Source organism: Mastomys coucha, unplaced genomic scaffold, assembly GCF_008632895.1.
Source record: "Mastomys coucha isolate ucsf_1 unplaced genomic scaffold, UCSF_Mcou_1 pScaffold22, whole genome shotgun sequence".
NCBI lineage: Eukaryota > Metazoa > Chordata > Mammalia > Rodentia > Muridae > Mastomys > Mastomys coucha.
Window position 1 is genome coordinate 78,732,228 of NW_022196905.1, and position 19,599 is coordinate 78,751,826.

General features: G+C 36.4%; 1 protein-coding gene across 1 annotated transcript in view; it reads right to left on the minus strand.

Moving 5' to 3' along the window:
- Window positions 1-5,714: 5,714 nt before the first annotated feature.
- Window positions 5,715-19,599, minus strand: part of LOC116070569 (transmembrane protease serine 11C) — a 62,993-nt gene continuing 49,108 nt past the window's right edge. Inside the window, exons 6-10 of the mRNA XM_031342001.1 lie at window positions 16,102-16,140; window positions 12,541-12,712; window positions 10,839-11,098; window positions 9,314-9,456; window positions 5,715-6,150 (exon numbers count right to left, since the gene is read on the minus strand). Of these exons, the coding sequence (XP_031197861.1) occupies window positions 5,989-6,150; window positions 9,314-9,456; window positions 10,839-11,098; window positions 12,541-12,712; window positions 16,102-16,140 (776 nt within the window). The 3' untranslated portion in view covers window positions 5,715-5,988. The remainder of the gene's footprint in view (window positions 6,151-9,313; window positions 9,457-10,838; window positions 11,099-12,540; window positions 12,713-16,101; window positions 16,141-19,599) is intronic.

The window sequence follows — 19,599 nt, forward strand, 5'->3', positions numbered from 1 at the left end:
TTTTTTACATCCGCCTAAGAAAGGGCTGAGGAAGAAACTAGACAAGGCTGGCTGCATGTGCAACACAGTTTAGCCTCATCCCATGTGGAGACCTGGAGATCAAATCAACTACAGCTTCCCTCGACAATTAGGAAAGGAGGCTATGTGGTGGTGAAAGGTATACTTTCTTGTATTTTTTTCTGAGTGGTGGCTTCCATAAACTAATAGCATTTCTACAGAGAAGGTAGATGTGTGCGCATGGCAACCGACACTCATCAGATGATGGAGCAGTATTGTAACGATTATGATCCGTATTAATTGTTCAAAGAACATTCTGGGAAATAAATGTTTGACAGTACTAACATTCTTCTAATGGAATTTAAGTTACGTTTTCATAATCAAAGGGAGTGTGGATCAGGCAGTTTGGTTTTCCAGGGAAAGTCCCGAGCCTTCTGAATCTCATCAGTTTCTGTAAAAATTCAGGACATGTTCTTTAATTTTTCTTTCAACTTCATAGTAATTTTTTAATTGTTACCTTTTATTTTGCATGTTTCATAAACAATAAAATGGTATTTTATTCAATAAAATCCTAAGAACTATAACTTACAAATTGTATTCATTGAGTCATACTTTTATTTATTTAAATATTTACTGAGTAACAGAATCTTAGATTACAAGAATATAGAATAAGACAAAAGACCCAACATCTCAGAGTTTTTAAAGGGAAAGTAATAAGGCTGTGCTTGGTAAAGCAAAGTTCCTAGCAGGTGTGCTTAACCTGCTACAAGCCATTCTACAAGGCTGTAGAGAGCTGGAATGTTATTATGGGAGCCAAATATGTCTTGAGTTTTCTTCTGGTCTTCGAAAAAGCCCACCATTTCCCACCTCTATGCTTTCCTTACCATCCTTGTTACCATTAGCTGAATTCTTTTGGAATGCACAGACTATTAGCTTCCTCCAACCCAAAGGCTAGGAGTACCAGACAGCATCTGAACCCTGTAGCTGACATTCCCTCCCTTCCCCCTCTACCTTGCTTCAACCCGCTAACGGCTCTATCTGCTAATATACATTTCAAACGTGCCTTCACTTATGGCTTTCTTTGTTGTATTTGTACAAAACCTCAGTGAAACTGTTACTGTATTTGAACGTAGTATCTGAGATATTTGCCAACAGCGCAAGAATTAGCTGTGTCTAATTTTCTTTGAGTTAATAGTTGTATTTATTTCACTGACACTATTCCTCTAGCATTTCAAATTGGAAAATCAAGGTGGTCTGATTGTTTCTTAAACCAAGAGAATTCATTAGATAGCAAGACCTGAGAGAAGTAGGCTTCTAAAAAAATCTTGTGTCGTTTACTTAATGAAATGTTTTCTGTTTGAGAAGCTTTTTCTACTTAAACTCTGGTGTCTTCTGAGGGACAGTAAACCTATTATGCCAGCACAACTTTTGAGTGGGTCTAAGCATACTTTCCAGTATAAACAAAGGCTAAACAACCTGAGAAACAGCAAGACAGGGGGAGAGAAATGAGGGCAATCAGAGATCAAAGTAAAATTGTTTGTGAAGACGGTTGTGACAAAATTGTTCTTATTAGGTATTGACATTCTGGGGGATCTGAGAAGGGCGTCTGTGAGCCATACCTTGGCACAGTTAATCACAATGGCAGTGACATAGAATGGCATTCACAGAGTGAGTGTGCCCAAAAGGTGGCAGCCACAAATGCATCAGGTTTTAAAAGGGAATGGAGAATCAAGCAGAAAAGTGACCCTTCAGCTCATTCAAAGCTTGTTTGTTAACTCACTAGCCAAGGGGGACTGATGTAGTACACTTCAACATGCAGAATTTGTCATGCTGTCTCTGAGGTAGTGAGTTCCAGGAGAGCTTGCACAAGTGCTGCCAATGCAGCATATCAAGTAGACAGTATCTGAAAACCAACCCATGGGTTCTGGTTGGCGACTTGAACCAGTGAAGAGGCTCTCCAGAGCCTGAAGGTGACTCATGGCTCCCTGTGATACTAAACTATGTACGCCTTGTGGAGACTTAAGATATTTGTATAACATGGTGTGATAAATTGTTTGTAGAATTGCCTATGGCATATTGAGCAGCACCAGAAAGCAAACACTGGAAATTAGTCTGGAGAGACTGTTTTATGTGCCATAAAAATCCTGACTTTGACAGACAAAGAAACAAAAAGACTTTACATATTTACATTCATTTGAGAAAATATTAGTAGTGATGTATTATTTTGAAATATACAGTTAATATGTTTGGAGTTATTTAAAATTTATATTGAGAAAAACATATGTATTTTCAGTATTGCTGTAGACATAAGACTGTTAAATTGGTTGTTGTTTTATATCAAACAGCTTTTATAATATTCATTTTTATTGTTATAATATTTTATAAATTTAAATAATATGACAAAAAAGATATTGTAGGTATTGAAAGAGGCTCTCTGGGAGGAGTTGGGGTTCAAAAGGGAAACAAGAATGTGATGCAATTCTACTTACTTAAAATATGTTTTTAAATGTTAACAAATTCAGATAAATTGATATCATGTAATTTCTCATCATAATGCAATAAAAGTTAAAAAAAAAATCCCGACTTTGTATAGTGGTCCTATTTTAGCTATTATACTTTTGTCTTTGCTCGGCCCACTTTCTCCCTTGAAACTACATATTTTTCGAATTAACTTCCCTTGTTTCTATTACTACTGTCCATGTGTTTAGGTCCAATTCCTTGTCCTAATAAAGGAACATGGAATCTTGCACTGGGCTCCACCAAACCCCCATACCTCCTGACATCACTCACCTATGTAATAAACTTAGTAATTACTTATATTCAGGGTAGCAAGGTTCCTGTTGTTTAAGAAGTTCTTTTAACTATTTAATCAATAATGACTGTGTATATTCAAAGTGTAAAAATGATTTAATGTACATTTGTTTGTCACTCTCCAGCCCACAGCAGCCACCCTTCGATATCTAGGCAATGAAAAGTGTTCTATGTGTAACAGAGGATTCAGTATTTGTTAGTGATTTATTCCATGGAGTATAATGTGCTATAGATTAATTCTCTCTTGTTTTCATATTTTAAAACTTATTTCACGTGTATGGTGGTTTTACCTGTGTCTATGCCTCTGTACCATGAGTGTGCCTGGTGCTCTTGGAGGCATCCTTGGTGTATTGACTTAACTCCTTTGTCTGATGGGCCTATGACCATTCCGTTAGTAATTTCTTTGGAAACTTGCACACTATTTTTTCACAGTGGCTTTATAAGTTTACATTCTTGTTAACAGTCCTCTTCCTTTCTCCTCAACAGCACGCATCCTAACAAGCGTGAGGTGATAACGTAGCAGTTTAATGTACACTTCTCTGATGATGATTGAAGTTGAGAGCCTGTTGGCCATTTGTATAACTTCTCTGGGAAAAACGTTTACTTAAGACATTTATGCATTTTAAAATTCGGCTGTTGGCTCTTGTTTCTTCTGGTATGGAGCAGTTGGTTTTTATGTGTATTTTGGGTGTTTGGTTATTGTATGCTTCTCAGATATATGGTTTACAATGCTTTCTCTCATCCTAGGAGGCATTTTCATTTTGTTGACTGCTGTGCAGAAACTTTTTAGTTTATGTAGTATTAATGTTTATTTTATTATTTACTGTTGTATGAGATTTTGATCTCATACTCACAGAAATCATTGCCAAACTTGTGTCAAGGAGTTTTCGTCTTATCCCTGTATGGAAATTCAGAGGTTTTTACAGTTTCAGATAGCATGTGTAATTCTTTACTGTAGAGCTAGCTTTTGTGAAAATTCCACTTTACTTTCTTTACATGTGTTCAAATCATGGGATCTTGCAGATATTTTTTATAGCAGAAGAACCTCTATCTGCTGGAAAACCCAATAATTATGACATTGGTGCCCAGATGGAGAGAAACCATTATGACTGTTTTTACTTATGTTGATGAGAGGCATTTTATTGTTATACAGTGTATAATCCTGTAGATGGGGTCATTTAATTATCCTTATTTGAAGGTATATTCTGAAATTTTACTTACAATACATGTCTTCACATGAAAGTGTTTTTTTGAATCAAAATAAAAATATTTTATACTTTTCTAACATAGGCAGTCCATACATATATATATATATATGTCGAAATTAAGTGAAGAAGAGTATTGGTAGTTTAAGTCGTTAGTGTGTATTGATTTTTTCCAATAGAACAGAATACATACGGCACATAGAATCTGTAACTTAAAACTTAGCATTAATAAATACAATACAATTTTTATTATATTATATGACTAAATACTATTCCAATTATTCAGAACATAGCAGATTTTTACATGAGGTAATAAATAACTCCTAGTTTTGTTTGGATCTGCCCCTACTTAATTTGGGGGGTTGTCAACTAAAGCCCCACTTCTTCCATGCATTTTAAAATTCCATGGCCAGAGTCATGCTTGGATCCACTCTAGGTCAGTCTTGACCATGTGCATATACTTTTATTTTGTTTATATCTATTTTCTAAAATACAAGTAACAAAAATAATAATTCTTAGGGATATATAACAAGATAAGTTGAATGTTATAAAAGCATCCATGTAATGCACCTATAATTAATACATAATGTATCTGAGAAATTCTACATTTTAGAACATGATGTGAGAGGCCTAGTCTGGTTAAACTACAAGCAAACCATATTTCTTTACCAAGTTTTGCTTGCCAGTTTCTTTTGAAATATTTAAGTCATAACAATATCCTGTAACATAGCAATCTGTTAAAATTGTGAGCTCTGAAATAGAGCTGTGCGATTTGAATCTCAGCTTAGTCAATTAGAGAATCTTTGATCTTCAGAAAACTGCTGGCCTTCTCTATACTTTAGTAAACTCATCTACAAAATTGAAATACCAGGGGGGGGCATTTCCCTGGAGTTGTCCATTGATTTTAATTATGTATATTGCCCAGCACGTGTAAGAACCAGTAAATATTAGCTAATATTATTATTAAAATCTGTAGGAGGTATTAGGAATTTATGTTATGTTGGTTATAGTGGTAGCTGTAGATTGTTAGTGATGAAGAAGCGAAATATAAAGTCCTATAGACACAGTGAAGGACTCGCGTCTGAGGAAGCACATGGTGTAGATAGGGTTTTAGAGCATGCCAAGTGAGCAGCAGAATTTCCCACTGGGCAGTTTCAGACACTTGTACCTTCCACTAGAACGGTTTTGTATAGGCAGAATCAGAGTGACACGAAAACAATTTTTATATTGCTTATCTAGTTGCTCATTTGTACTATTGAGACATTTTAAGAGTTGGAAAACAAACAATGTGGCATTATCTGCATTATGAATTAAAGCCACCTATTGAAACAAAATTAATATGCCCATGGATAAAGCTACTGTTGCAAGAGAACCACCTTCCATTTCACAGTCAAGAGAGAATGAAAAGTCATTAAATACTGTGGTCTATTAATACATTCCATGGAATTATTATTTTTATTTCTATCACTTAAGATGAGGAAGAATTAGAAGAGTTAGTTTTGACATAGAGACCAGAAAGAAAATAGATATATTTCCTCAAGTAACTCTTATACTATGATGCACTGGACTCTGTCCTCAAACACATTGATTCCAGAGAATCCATGAGCTGGTGGTAGAAGAGGGCTTATACAATTAGAAACATGTATAACTAATGCTCATGTGATACATTACCCAAATATCTGCCCCTCTAAAGTAGCAGAGAGTATTTCCTTAATAAACTGAAACTATATTCACTTCAATAATTATATCTATCCTCAAAATGGGTAAAGGAGAAAATTATATATTTTGCTTCATAATCTCACTAAAGATTTGCCAAACTTTAATAAACAAGTCTTAAATCTAAAATTTCATGACTTTAAATTTTATATTTAAATGTATAGAAGAGGAGAAATAACTAAGAAAATGTGGTTTGGGATTACAAACTTATTTAACAGATATGTAACCACTGAGCTTGAATCTACAGAGAACAACCACACTAGAGACCAGTTTTGGATGTGATCCAGTCTCGATAGTATGTCACCCGAGTGTAGACACCAGGCTTGTTTGGAAGTGCACATTCATCACCCCAGCTTACAATGCCAGCAAGGAACCAGATACCCTTAGAATCTTCGCTAACCAATGGTCCACCAGAATCACCCTGGAGACAAAAAAGATATAGTTAATAATATATGTTAACAACAAATAATATACCTGTTTTTCTCTTGTAGAAATGGCAGGGGAGGCAAACAAAACAAAACAAAACACTTCAGCTATTTCAACACTTGAAACGATGCTAGCTAACATATTCTATCCATCCCGTTATTATTTGCTAAATTCCAGTATGTCAGTATCTATCTTTGGCTAATGCAATGTAATAATGGAAAATTAGTATGGTAAGTTTCAACTTATTTATTAAGTAGTTATTGAAGATATTTCTTCTTATGCAAACATCACCATATTGAGGAACAGTCTTCCCATTATTATTATCATGCTGAGGGAAAAATGAAAGTGTCTATTCACCTTCCACTAAAATTGGACATAGTTCTCCATTCTTGAGCAAATGTTATTTCCTATATTAAGGAAAGTAACTTTTTATGTCACATATTTGCTTTCTTGTATGAGGATACTAAGATTCTACTTTCAACACATTTCAAGTAGGTACGTTGTTAAGTAATTGTGCTATACATTAGATACCCCAAATTAGAATCTTTTTAAAGTAAAATTTGTAGCCTGTTCTGAATAGTATCCATTCATTTCTTTCGAACTCCCCTATTTAATAACTATTATTATTATTACTATTATTTGTTTTAAAGACCTATTCTTATTTCTGTATATATTTGTATGCCAGAGACTCTGTAGGCCAGAAAGGAGCTTGGATCCCGTGACTCTGTAGTTAGAGCCAGCTGTGAGCCACCCTATGCTGGTGCTGGGAATGGTACTTAGGTCTTCTGCAAGAGCAATGCATGCTCTTAAATGCTAATCCATCTCCCAGCCTTGACAGACATCATTATATTCTGTTTTAGTAAATCGATCTTTAAAGACCCCATGAGATCATGCAGTATTTGACTTTGACTTTCTGTGTAGGTTTTTTCATTTTCTGTTTGTTTTTGGAAGTACTATACTATTTTTTTCTATCATGATTGTACCATTTTCTATCTCTATTACTAGTGTATAATTTTCTTTGTATCTTTGCAGATAATGTATTTGTTTTTATTATATTCATAATTAATATTATCTTGAAGTGATATCTCATTGTGTTTTTAATTTTCCACTTCTGCGATCATTAATTTTGAGAAACTTTTCATACAAAAAGGTGTTTTTGGATTTTTATGTGTGTGCATGTGTGTGTGTGAGCACATTTGTATGCATGTGGGGACCATAAATTCATGTCATGTGTCTTCCTTCATCAATCTTCAACTTATTATTATTATTATTATTATTATTTTTTGTTTGTTTTTTTTCAAGACAGGGTTTCTCTGTGTAGCCCTGGCTGTCCTGGAACTCACTCTGTAGACCAGGCTGGCCTCGAACTCAGAAATCTGCCTGCCTCTGCCTCCTAAGTGCTGGGATTAAAGGCGTGTGCCATCACCACCACCTGGCCTATTATTATTATTATTATTTTTTTTTTTTGTGACAGGTTTTCTCATTGAACCTAGAGGTCACTAATCCAATTAACAGACTATCTAGAAATCCTCTTTTTTCTGTCTCCCAAGTGCTACGATTATTTATATAGACTACGATGTTCCCAATGGAGGAAGGAAAATACTAACTCTGCTCTTAATGCTTGTATGGCAAGCATGATGCTACTGAGCTATTTCTTGAGGCTTCATTTGTAGTTTTCCCATTTAAAAGTCAGAACATGGTGCCTTTGGTATCGATTTATTTATATGAGTTACAGGAAGTTCCTAAGATTTGGCTTGAATGAGAAATTTGTTTTGATGTTTACAGAATGTACAGAAGGGATCAACAGAATAGGAAAATTTAAAAGTGTGAGTGGTAACATTAATATATAGTACAATAGTTGTACAATATGTATTACAAAATAGTTGTGTAGATGGGAGGAGACAGTGAAGAAAACAGGCAAGAGATTTGTTTTTAGGAGGAGAAGAAACTTGCTGAAACCAAGTGAACATGGGTACAAATAGAAATGACGTAAGAAGAAAGGAAATTAAAGAGGTTTTCATTAATTTCTTCAATTTTCTAGTTATTAATAAAACTATAATTTTCTAAGGAAGATTAAGATATAGTGCAATATGTAATGAAAGCATACAGCAAAGATTTGACATAGCACAGTAAAAGGTACACTCAAATATTATTAAATTCCTTAGGTTTACAAGTAAGAAATATTTCATCTAGTGCTTACTAGCTGTGAAAATTGACAGATTACTCTGCGATTATACATGATTAAAATAGGTGGGGGGAAGTAAAGGATGAAGTTACTGGCGTGCAGTAAACACAGCTGCTGAGGTGTAGGTCTTAAGCAGTGGCAGGTTAACAGACGCAAGTCTAGCTTATCAATTAAGTACAGTGGGGTTTAAACTCTCTATGATAGTCAAGAATAGATTTAATTTACTATGAAAAATAGAATGAAGAAAACCTGCCATTGCAGATGACAATTGTGTGTTATAAATATTTATTTGCATGTCTTCTTGTTTTTAGAGTAGAGGAATTAACTTACTAATCTCAACATCTTTATCTATTTTCCTGGGTTTAGCATTGGCTGTGCCTGTCTAGACTATTACTAGACAATCCAGGACAATTGCTTATTAGTAGCCTAGGAATATTAGCGATATATTAATAAGGAAAAGTTTCTGGGTTTAGAGTTCAGTGAATGGGCACAAGATCAAAGTTCCCTTTTAAGTTCCCTGCTCTTTGTTTAAACTACTCATAAAAGACATGTTTCAAATTGAAATATGCCACAAAGGACACCATAACAAAAGTAAATGAATATTGCAAAGATCTTAAAACTATGTCTCATATGTGGGATTCCACATCAATGTTAAATAAATAAAATAATTAGGATGGTGGAGTCAGCTTGTGAAATCTCTATGACAGATTTAGTGTTAATGTAAGCTGTTTCTTGGAGACAGGCCAGTCAAAATGAAGCCACCAGTGATGTGGTTCATCCATTCAGTGCTCACAGAGTCTCTCCCTAGTTCCACACACAGCTTCATTAACAGGACTGCTGATCATGCATCAGTATTTTACCCATATCAATATACATTTTAATTAGATGACTTTAATATTGAGAAAATCGCGCTGCCGTTGAAAATCTAAAGCCACCAAGAAAAAAAATCATGTAAGCGACTTGGGAAAATTACCTGGCAGGCATCAACACGGCCCTCCAGGAACCCAGCACACAGCATTCCAGGTGTGATCATGCCGCCATATGCCTTTCCGCTATTACAGGTCTTGTTGTCTATAATCTTCACTCTTCCTTTCTGGAGAATATTAGGACTTTCTCCTGAAGAAAGAATATTATATAATTTTAAAAAGAAAACTTAAAAATCATATATATGTATATGTATGTGCGCATATATATATATATAGTGTGTGAGAAAGTGTGTGTGTGCACATGCACGCATATGCATGGATGTGGAGGTCAGAGGTCACTCCTTGAGTGTCAGTGTTCTCTTTTTAGTATGTGTGTGGGTTCTACGTATCAAGCACAGATTCTGAGGCTCGGAGGCAAGCATCTTGACCTGTTCAGTCATCTGCCAACCCTCCAGATTGTATTAATTTTTTTGAAACTCAATATTAGTGTCTCTGAAACTCGATAAAATTTCTGTTTAAAATTGGTTTGTTAATTTTAAAACAGTGCTTTTCAGGCAATGCAAAATATTTTAGTTAAAGCAAGAAATATTTACAAACAAACTATTCTAGAAACAATGACACCTAGAATTAGTTTGCATGTTGTATATGATAGGATAATTTTTATAAAACGTTTTAGAGTTTTACATTTACTGTGCATGTTTTAGAAAGTAAAATAAAAAATTCACTGGGCTGGAGAGATGGCTCAGTGGGTAAGAGCACTGACTGCTCTTCCGAAGGTCCTGAGTTCAAATCCCAGCAACCACATGGTGGCTCACAACCATCCGTAATGAGATCAGATGCCCTCTTCTGGTGCGTCTGAAGACAAGTACAGTGAATTAAGCCGGAACGAGTGGGGCGGAGCAAGTGGGGCCGTCCTGAATTCAATTCCTAGCAGCCATCCTGAATTCAATTCCTAGCAGCCTCATGATGGCTCATGGCCATCTATACAGCTACAGTGTACTCATACATATAAAATAAATAAATCTTAAAAAAAAAAAAAATTCACATGTCAGAAGTATACATTTCATAGTCATTTATAAAGTTTTAGCCTAGTTTACTAATGAGGTTATAGATCTTAAAATCATTTACTTCATTTTACTGCTTTAAAAATGTGTTTTGGACATATTTTTATCCTAACTGTCTACAGGATTAAGGTCATGGGATGGATTTGATAAGTTTGCTTTGCTCAAATATTCTCCCCTTATAAAGATAAGTATTTATTGAGTGAGTGAATGACACAGAGAACATTATGCATCTAAATGAAAAAACTAAAACCAAAACCAAAACCAAATCAACAACAACAACAAGAAAACCCCAGACCCTCTGAGAGCTGCAATTACCAGGACAACTGGCAAACACCTCTATGAAATTATAGTTTCTAAATAAATGATACTCAGCATATAGTCGGTCCACTACATGTACATTATACCAATTTAAATGAATTAGAGGAAGCATTTTTCAGATTAGTCTTAATGTGTTTCTTTTTAATTCCTAAAGCTGGAGTCCTGTAATGAAAAGATGTCAGGAACTTACCATCTGACTTTAATGTTCCCCATCCAGTGACCACTACATCTGAGTTGGGTGGGAACTTCTGAGTAGCTTCTGGTAGACAAGCCCTTCGGATGTTGCTTTCATATAATACTGGCGAAGACAGACGCACAACAGCGATATCGTTATCGTGTGCAGGGTAGCTGTAGTTCTCATGAATTATAATACTCTTGACAGCTCGTGGTGCTTGTGGTTTACTTAAAAGAAATCCAAAGCTAACTTTCCAGTCTTTGGGATTTGAATCCCTAAAGGAAATAGATTTATATTTGTTAAAACTATTGTATGTTAGAGCTAAAGGAATTAGTCTTAACCTTCTACAACTAATTAAGTAATTTGAATTTCTATAGTACTTTTTTTTTTTGAGAGACGGTGTCATGGTGCTTTTCTGGCTGGTCTGAACTTGCCATGTAGACCAGGCTGGCCTGAAACTCAAAGAGATCCATCTGCCTCTGCCTCCTGACTTTATTAACCTGTGATTTAAACTGTGATTAAAGGTGTATACCACGATGGAAAGCTTTTTTTCCCCTCAGAAAAAGCTATAAATAAAGAAATAAAAACAATGTTGTTTGTACAAATTTTGAGTAACTCTACAAAATATGCCTAAAAAAATAATCAATAGTGCCTGAGGAATGTAGGCATGAGAATGGTGATTTTGAGGCTACTCTGGGCTACATAGTAAATCCAAGGCAATTCTGAGCTATGTGTAATGAAACTTTGACTTAAAGATAATTAAAGAGAAAAGACAGTTCATAGAAAGTTCATTTTGTTTCTTGGCTCAAATAGAAAATACTGAGGGAGATTTAAAAGATAAAGAACAGCATAAATGATAAAACTTAATAAAAAATGGGAGGAGATGTGAACCCAAAGAATTTATGGAAATTATATCATTTAAATCTCATCTTTTAGCCATTATAAGCAACAAATAAAATACATGTGTCTTCTGTCTTTGTTATCGGTATTTTGTATATTATGTTCTGAGAAGTAGTGCTGTTGGAACATTTCCAAGCTTTCTACTGAACTGTTATAATATGCAAGGATTGTTTTCAGTAGAGCTGACCACGTTGGAGATGAAATTTTATCTGGCACAGTAGAAGAGTGTTGGCCTGTCATGCACTAGACCCTGGGTTCAATCCCTAGTACTGAGAAAAGAGAAGAGGATGGTAAGGTTGCAATTTCTTGGGACAATAACTTTTTAAAACAGCCATCGTTTCATCTGAGGGTGATAGATGACACCTGTCATCACAACACTTAGTAAGCAGAGGCAGGAGGATTGCAAGTTTGTGGGCAGTTCAAGCTATACAGCAAGTTTGAGGCCACTCTGTCATTGAAACCATTTTGCCAACTCACCTTTGCCAATGTTTTGTAGATACTGCAGTTGTTAATATTGAGATATTATTGGTGGCTAAGGACAGGGGTTCTTCCTTGTGTTCTACAATGCACAGGCCAGCTTTCAACAACAAACAATTGTATCTAGCCCAAAATGTCAATATTTCGACTTTTGACAAAATTCTGTCAGATGACTGCTACACTTACTATTTTAGTGATATATGAGTGAGCAATTCTGAGGGTATACCTCACTGGAGTGTTGAACAGTTGGGGACATAGTTACATGATCACACTAAATGGGGGAGGGTATTAGATATTCAGCATTTGAGTGCCCTTGAGACCTTCCCGGGTCATAGCTCACCGTACGAAACAGTGAGCAGCAGTGATAAGCCAGTTGTTACTAATGAGAGTGGCTCCGCATCGGTGGACATTATTCTGTTGAAGACTGGCTTGCCAGGGCCACTCTCCATCCTCAGCATCCTGACCCCCTGCTACTTTGTGGCCTCCATGAATAATTGTGCGTCGTCCACAACCTGTTCAAAGAAGACTTCGTTAGTGTTGAATTTGCTTATTCACGTGTGTTACCAAACTAAATAAGTGACCCCAAACATATGTTCTTATTAGCTAGTAACTGAGAAAAATCTCACTGTCTGGGAGAAGTTAGACTAGATTTACTGCTGACATGATTTCCTGAAGATAACACTCCAAGTACAGTGCCATCTTAGTCTCCTGTGCCTAACAGTCATGGCATGTACTCTCTCTCTTGTCTTTTTGCAACCTGATGTGTGAGGTAGGTAGAATTATAGGTTTGCTTTTAGAAGAGACCACCAACCTTACTAACTTGTATGAGGAAGTATGTGGCTTTTAACTTTAGTGATGGCTAGACAGCAAAGAATGCCATTGGAGATATTCGTGTGGAAATGTGAGTGAACATGAGGGCATGACATAGGGTGAATAAACATCCCGATACATAGCACCCAGACAGAAGAAATGGCTGGAGGGGGCCAGAATTTTCAAAGTCATATGCTTCTGGGAAGTAGAACTGTGTATGATTTTCAGTTTAGAAACACAGAAGTGGCCAGACTCTGATATCTTCAAAGCAAATTTGTAGTAATAATACATGTTCTTTATTCATCAGACTGACTCTGGTTCCTTTGACTACCTTAACTTTATACCAGCCAAAGTGATGGAATTGTCCTTAAAGTTTCCCATCTTTACTACAGATTACCATCTCATTGGTAAATACCCTTTAAAGGTTAGGAATTATGCTTTTTTTCAGAAAATATTTAGAACTCTCCATGGAAAACATATTACATCAAAGGAACTCAATACATATATGTACAAATAAAGCCCGTAAAATGTGAAATAAAAATACTTGTTTACTATTTCATCTGGAGAATGAAAAAAGTGTAAAAATTCAAGGCCTATGCTTAATACTAGATTAAGGCAGAAACTAGTATTTGGCAATGGTGGGGACTCTTTTGATTATCATAAGTGGGGAATGGCTTGGAGGAATGCCTATGGATATGCAGTGAACTAAGGCCAAGATATTTCTAATTACTCTTTATAAACTGAAGAGCCACTGCAATAAAGACTTTGCTGGCCTCTTTGCCAACAGAGTTAGGAGTAAGACACCATAGACAACAGTGTTGACTTATATCAAGAATAAGAATAAGAATAAGAATACTTAAATTAATTGGAAATGTTAGCTGGCCAATTACTTCACTATTGCTATGTGATTATAGTGGCTGTATATACTTTGAGATCTCCCTTCCTGAAGGCAGGAAGGTATGAGAAACAGAGGGGAGTCATGTACACTTCTCAAGCTCCTAACTGAGCTTCCAAAGGCTTTTGGTTTGCACATTGCTTTTAACACTTCTTTAGAGTCAGGTTAAGGCATCTTCCCTTGAGTCATTCCTGGCTGCTCTGTCTAATGAGTACTCTCGCATTGACTCATGGGATGTCACTCCCTTCTCCTTTTCGTTCTACTTCCTCATTGTTGACTCTACAGAGGATAAAGCAGTTAATCCAGAACCCAGGGGGATAATAGTTCCTCCCTATCCTCCTTTCTTTTTGGGCGACTCCTAAAGGAAGCTGGCTTTTACTCAATTTCCTTCAGAGGATTTTAAAAACAAAGATTCTTCTCTGTGGGATAGGTTTCTCTGGGAGGAGTCGGTGACTCCACTGCTTCTGACCTTACTCATAGTGTCTTTCCATCAGTCCCTTCCATCCGAAGCTCCCCTTTCCTCATAGCTGCTGTGCCTTAAGCTTTCTACAGCCTTACCTTGTTATTACCTCTGCTCAAATTCTTCGTGGCACCTCGTAGCTTTATTGTATCAGAAGAGAGCAGATGGAAAATTTCAAGGATTTAAAGAACATAATGAAGGTTGCTAGCTGATACTTTGAGATGTCATGGAACTTCACTGCTCTCTCACCCTTCAACTTCTTTAATTGTATTGTATTGTATTGTATTGTATTGCATTGTATTGTATTGTACAATTGTATACAATTGTGTAGTGTATTGTAATACATTTCAATGAGTCACACCCTGATTAACTATTATTTAAATTTATTTGTTTTTTTTTCTGCATACCCTCTGCTTTTTATTAGAAGTGTAATCAGAACCCTAGGTAGGAGTGTCAAATTCTGTTATGAAAGGGTCCTAGTGTTCCACGTGGGGAGTAGATATCTTTATTAGCACTGCTCATAAACCTGTCCTGACATCTATGAACTTGACCTTCCCAAATTGTGTATTTTCAATTTACAGATACTGAAAGTTTCATTGGAATAATTTCGTTGAATGCTTTATTAAGTTGCTTGTGAGTTGTTTAATCAAAAAAATCTATGAAAGAAAACCTAAATAGCCACTTGTTTAAATTTTGTCCCAGTTCCTCCTAAATAACTGAGCAGAGTCTCAGGGATGATGAGAGCTCTCTGGGTCAGTGTTACCTTGCTCTAGAGAGTGACCGCTCTAATCCAAATTACCTCAGTCCTAATTCCAGACAGAGGCAATGCTCTCCTTGACATTTTGCTCAGAGTTCCAGAAACCTCAGGGATTGTATTTCCTAAGTCAAGTAATGGGGTGGGGGTGGGGAGAAAAAATGCCCTGCTTAGCAAGAGAGACATGGTTTACAAATAAAGCACATAGCTTTCTGCACACGAAGTTAGTTGCTAGGGTTGGAGTTCCAGAGAGAGAGAGTTCCTGGGCCTGGGATTCTTACATGTAAACAGAAAATACAAATAGCTGACATACACCTGAGTGCTTTTAGGACATATACTCTGGTAAGTAATTTATTCATATCACCTTATTTTATATTCACACTAATTTGGAATTAAGTCTTTGGGAAGTTAAGCAACTTATGCTAATTCTTCCCTTTGGAATTTGGCAGATCTGAAATTCAAAATACACATGTGCTGATTCTAATTTCTTAATTACCATTGTTTGTCCCCAGGTCTGCTTTGCCACTGTGGCATGTGATAATGTTCCACATTTTAAATCTATGATGTCAGTCCGTTTAAGGATAACTCCCAACCAGGCAGCATACATTAGCTGATATGAGGCCCCGACACATATACAGCAGACTTCGGGGTCTGGGTTCAATTAGAGAAGACGCACCTAACCCTCAAGAGACTGGAGGCCCCAGGGAATTTAGAGGCCTGGTGGGGGGTGGGGTGGGGACATCCTCATGGAGATTGGGGGTGGGGAGGAGGTATGGGATGTGGAACAGTCTGAGGGTGGACTGGGAGGGGGATAAAGTCTGGACTGTAAAAAAAAAGATTAAAGATTTTTTTTCAAAAAAGGGTAACTACAGTAACACACACATTTCTAAAATCAGACTTCTTACAGACACCTCAACTGCCAGTCTTCTTGGCATTCTAAGGCTGAAGATTTGATGGAAAATAACATTATTGATAAACTTACACGTGTTGAGAAGATCTTCTGCTATCGGCATTGCAATGTCTAAAAATCAAGGAAATAAAATTATTTACATTTATAAACACATTTTATTTTTAAAATGAGTTGTGCTTATGTTGTTTTGGAAACAACTTGTAAACATTTCATTTATTTTGATTGCCAGTTTTGTTTATGAACTAGTATAGAGAAAAATAAAATATACTTACTTCTAAAAAACACTAAAGTTCCTCATAATTTGCAAAGCAATTTTACTTTTGAAATGCACTAAAATATAGAAGTGGTAACCTTCCATCAGATCCTAGAAGACCCCCTAACAATGATCCTACGAACTAAGAAGTCACCTTTCCTGCACTTTTAAAATTGAAATGAATGTTTTGGTTAACACATGAAGACATTGGTTTCCCTGTGATATTTTCATACACCTATAGTTGTACTTTGTTCTTATTCTCTCTCAGTGTTCTATTCTGCCTCTTCTCATTTGGCTGCCCCCTTTCCTCCCAACATAGGCCATGTTTCTGCTTTCTTGACACACTCCATTTTCCTCTCTTGTTCCTATGCCCTCATCCTTCTAGACCTCCTTCTTCTTTTTTTTTTTTTATAATTTGCCACTCCCACACCCACCCACACCCACACTCAGGCAAATGTTTTCCATCAAGGGTCCACAAATGAGAAAATATATTTGTCTCTTTGAGTTTGGCTTGCTTCGCTTAACATAATACTCTATATTCTGTCTATTTTCCTGCAGCTGTTATAATGTCATTCTTCTTTACAGAGGAACAAAATCTCTTTTTGTGTAGGTATCACATTTTCTTTAGTCATCTGTTAATGAATATTTTGGCTGTTGTGGGCAGCACTGTAATACATATGGATGTGCTGACTTAGAGTCATTTAGATGTGTGTCCTTTCGTAGAACTGCTGGGTCAGGTAGTAGTTTTGGTTCAGTTTTAGCATTTTTCTTTGCTTTAAGTGCATTTTTACTACACTTTAAAATTTATATTCTTTCTGTGCTATGGTTCAATTGTTTGCTATCCCACTGCCCATTTAATTTGGATCAAAAGGATTTGATTTGGCAATAAGACATAGTTTAAATTTTTCTTCTCATTCCTGGACAGATTTGGAAAAGAATCTATTGTAACAGATAGTTTTGCTATGCAGTCCATTTGTGAACAAATCTCAAGTTTGCTCAATTGATGTGGGGAAAGAATGAGGAGAGAAAAAAATTAATGGGTCATATTTCAAATTTCATATGTAGGAAACTGTCACTTCACCTGCCAGTTCAAAAAGGCATTATCAACTCTATGATGAGGTAAACACTATAAATGTCTATGTTGATTCATTTTATGTTCTTGATTTCTACAAATCAAGGAAGAAGGATCCAAACTCCATGTCCATTACACTTACCATTTCACATTTGGTTGCACAATAAGTCAGGAGGACAGAAGAATCCCTTACCAGACGCTCACCTGTCTAAATGACAGGCACTTAGCAGTCAGCTGGCTAGAGACTAAGGGGCCACACCTACGTGAGGAGATGTCTTCTGCCATAGTTTCATATATTCACTGCTATTTTCCAGAGGCTGTTTTGTTTGTTTGTTTGACATGATATCTCTAGTTTAGTTTTGAATTTTTGATCAAAAAATTGGTAACTTATAAAATCATATTAAAATTTTTAGAAACAAGCTTTTAAATGGACTGGACAATTATTGTCATAATGTTAATTGATAGTTTTAAAACTCCATGGTATTTATATGTTTCTTCTTTTCTTGAGGTTTTCTTTATTAATGTATTCCTTGCCAAAGAAAACAAACGTATTAGGTGTGTAGTTTGCTTTTTAAAGGTTGTGCTGTCCCATAGCTCAACAGAGAATAGTTATTATAACTTCCATGTGTGGAAGGCCAGCTACAATGAACTGAGAAACAAGTCATTCTCCTTCCACACTGAGTCAGGGCGGTGGTTCTCTGCACTTCCTGCCTTTTAAGTCCCCTGACTCACACTCAGAGGTTGGAAGTTTTGTGGCTTGTCCTCACAACCACAGCTTCAGGATGCTAACCTAAGACACTCTGTTTACACTGGACTGTATTGAGGAAGTCATAGAAAACAATAGTTCCATGTCTGCCAAGGAGGATGTGGATCAAAGGATGGTAAAAATCCTGGGAGTGGTGACTCACAGCTGTAATTCCAGCATTCCTCCAGGGAGGAGCGAGGCTGAGGCCAGACTAGTTTATAGGACAACAAAATTAAAAACCCAGACAGCCTAACACATTAGTCTTCTGCATTAGTCTTCTCCAAGGGCTTAAGTTATCAGTTAACTACAGACATGGATTTATCCTCAGTGATTCAAAAAATTCATAATTAATTTAAAAACAATGTCTAGCTCTGTCCATTTTCATGTGTTTGGTTTTATGGCTGACCTGTAGATAATTAAATGTGCCAATAAACATTAAGCAGAAAGGGAAGATTTGAATGGACAAAATATTCTTTTGTGAAGGAGTCGAGGAATTTATTTTAAGGCCAGAGAAATATAGTATGGTTGGAGGTTGAACATTAGATTTGAAACATACTCTCTGATTAATCCTGTAGAACATCCATCTCTACTGCTCATGGTTGGGAAGTATGAGAAGCAAGTTTGGATAGACTGGAGGATTCCTGTCCTGGGTTTGGTGCTGCTCCCCTTTTTAAAATCTAACACTGAGATGATAGAGGTGGGTGGATTTCTATGAGTTTGAGATTAGCCTGGTATATGAAGCAAGTTCCAGCCAGCCAAGATTACATAGTGAAAGTATGTCTTAAGGAAGACCAAGGAGGGGAAGGAGAGGGGAGAGGGAGGAAAGGGAGAGAAAGAGAGAGAGGGAAAGAGAGAGAAGGAGAGGGAGAGGGAGAGATAGAGATGGAGAGAGAAAGGGAAAAAAAGAGGAGGAGGAAGAGGAGGAGGAGAAAGGACTTTCACTTTATATCCTTATACTTTTTAATCCTAGCCTGTGCATAGTGAGTTCCAAGCCAAGAGAACTACATAGACAGATCTTCCTCAATAAAGCAAGCAAGCAAGCAAGCAAGCAAGCAATAGCTAGATAAAGATTTATAAAAGGAAGGCTCCTCTACAATCTAATTTCTAGCAAACATCTTTCCTTGGGAGAAAAATATCTGAAACAAATTGTAAAATTCTAAGAACAAGGAATAATTTTATTTTATTGTTTTACAGTAGTAGCATGCTCATTCATAACATTAATTATATAGATTATAGACTTTAATGCTATTTACGTAAATTTGTTATTCTACATGAGTCCAAATTCTACATGAGTCCAAATCTGACTACTTTTACCTTTTAGATTCATTTTCTGGGTTTTCTATGTAGAGGCATTCAGTCATATTCTCTTAGGGACATTTAAAAATGTCCAACTGCACAAGCCCCACGACTCCCAGGGGAGCTGCAGGGCGGCAGGGACATGATCCTCTCAGCTTCCGAGTGACAGGGGAGGTTCAGCGTCCTCCTCTGCCCCTTCCCTGC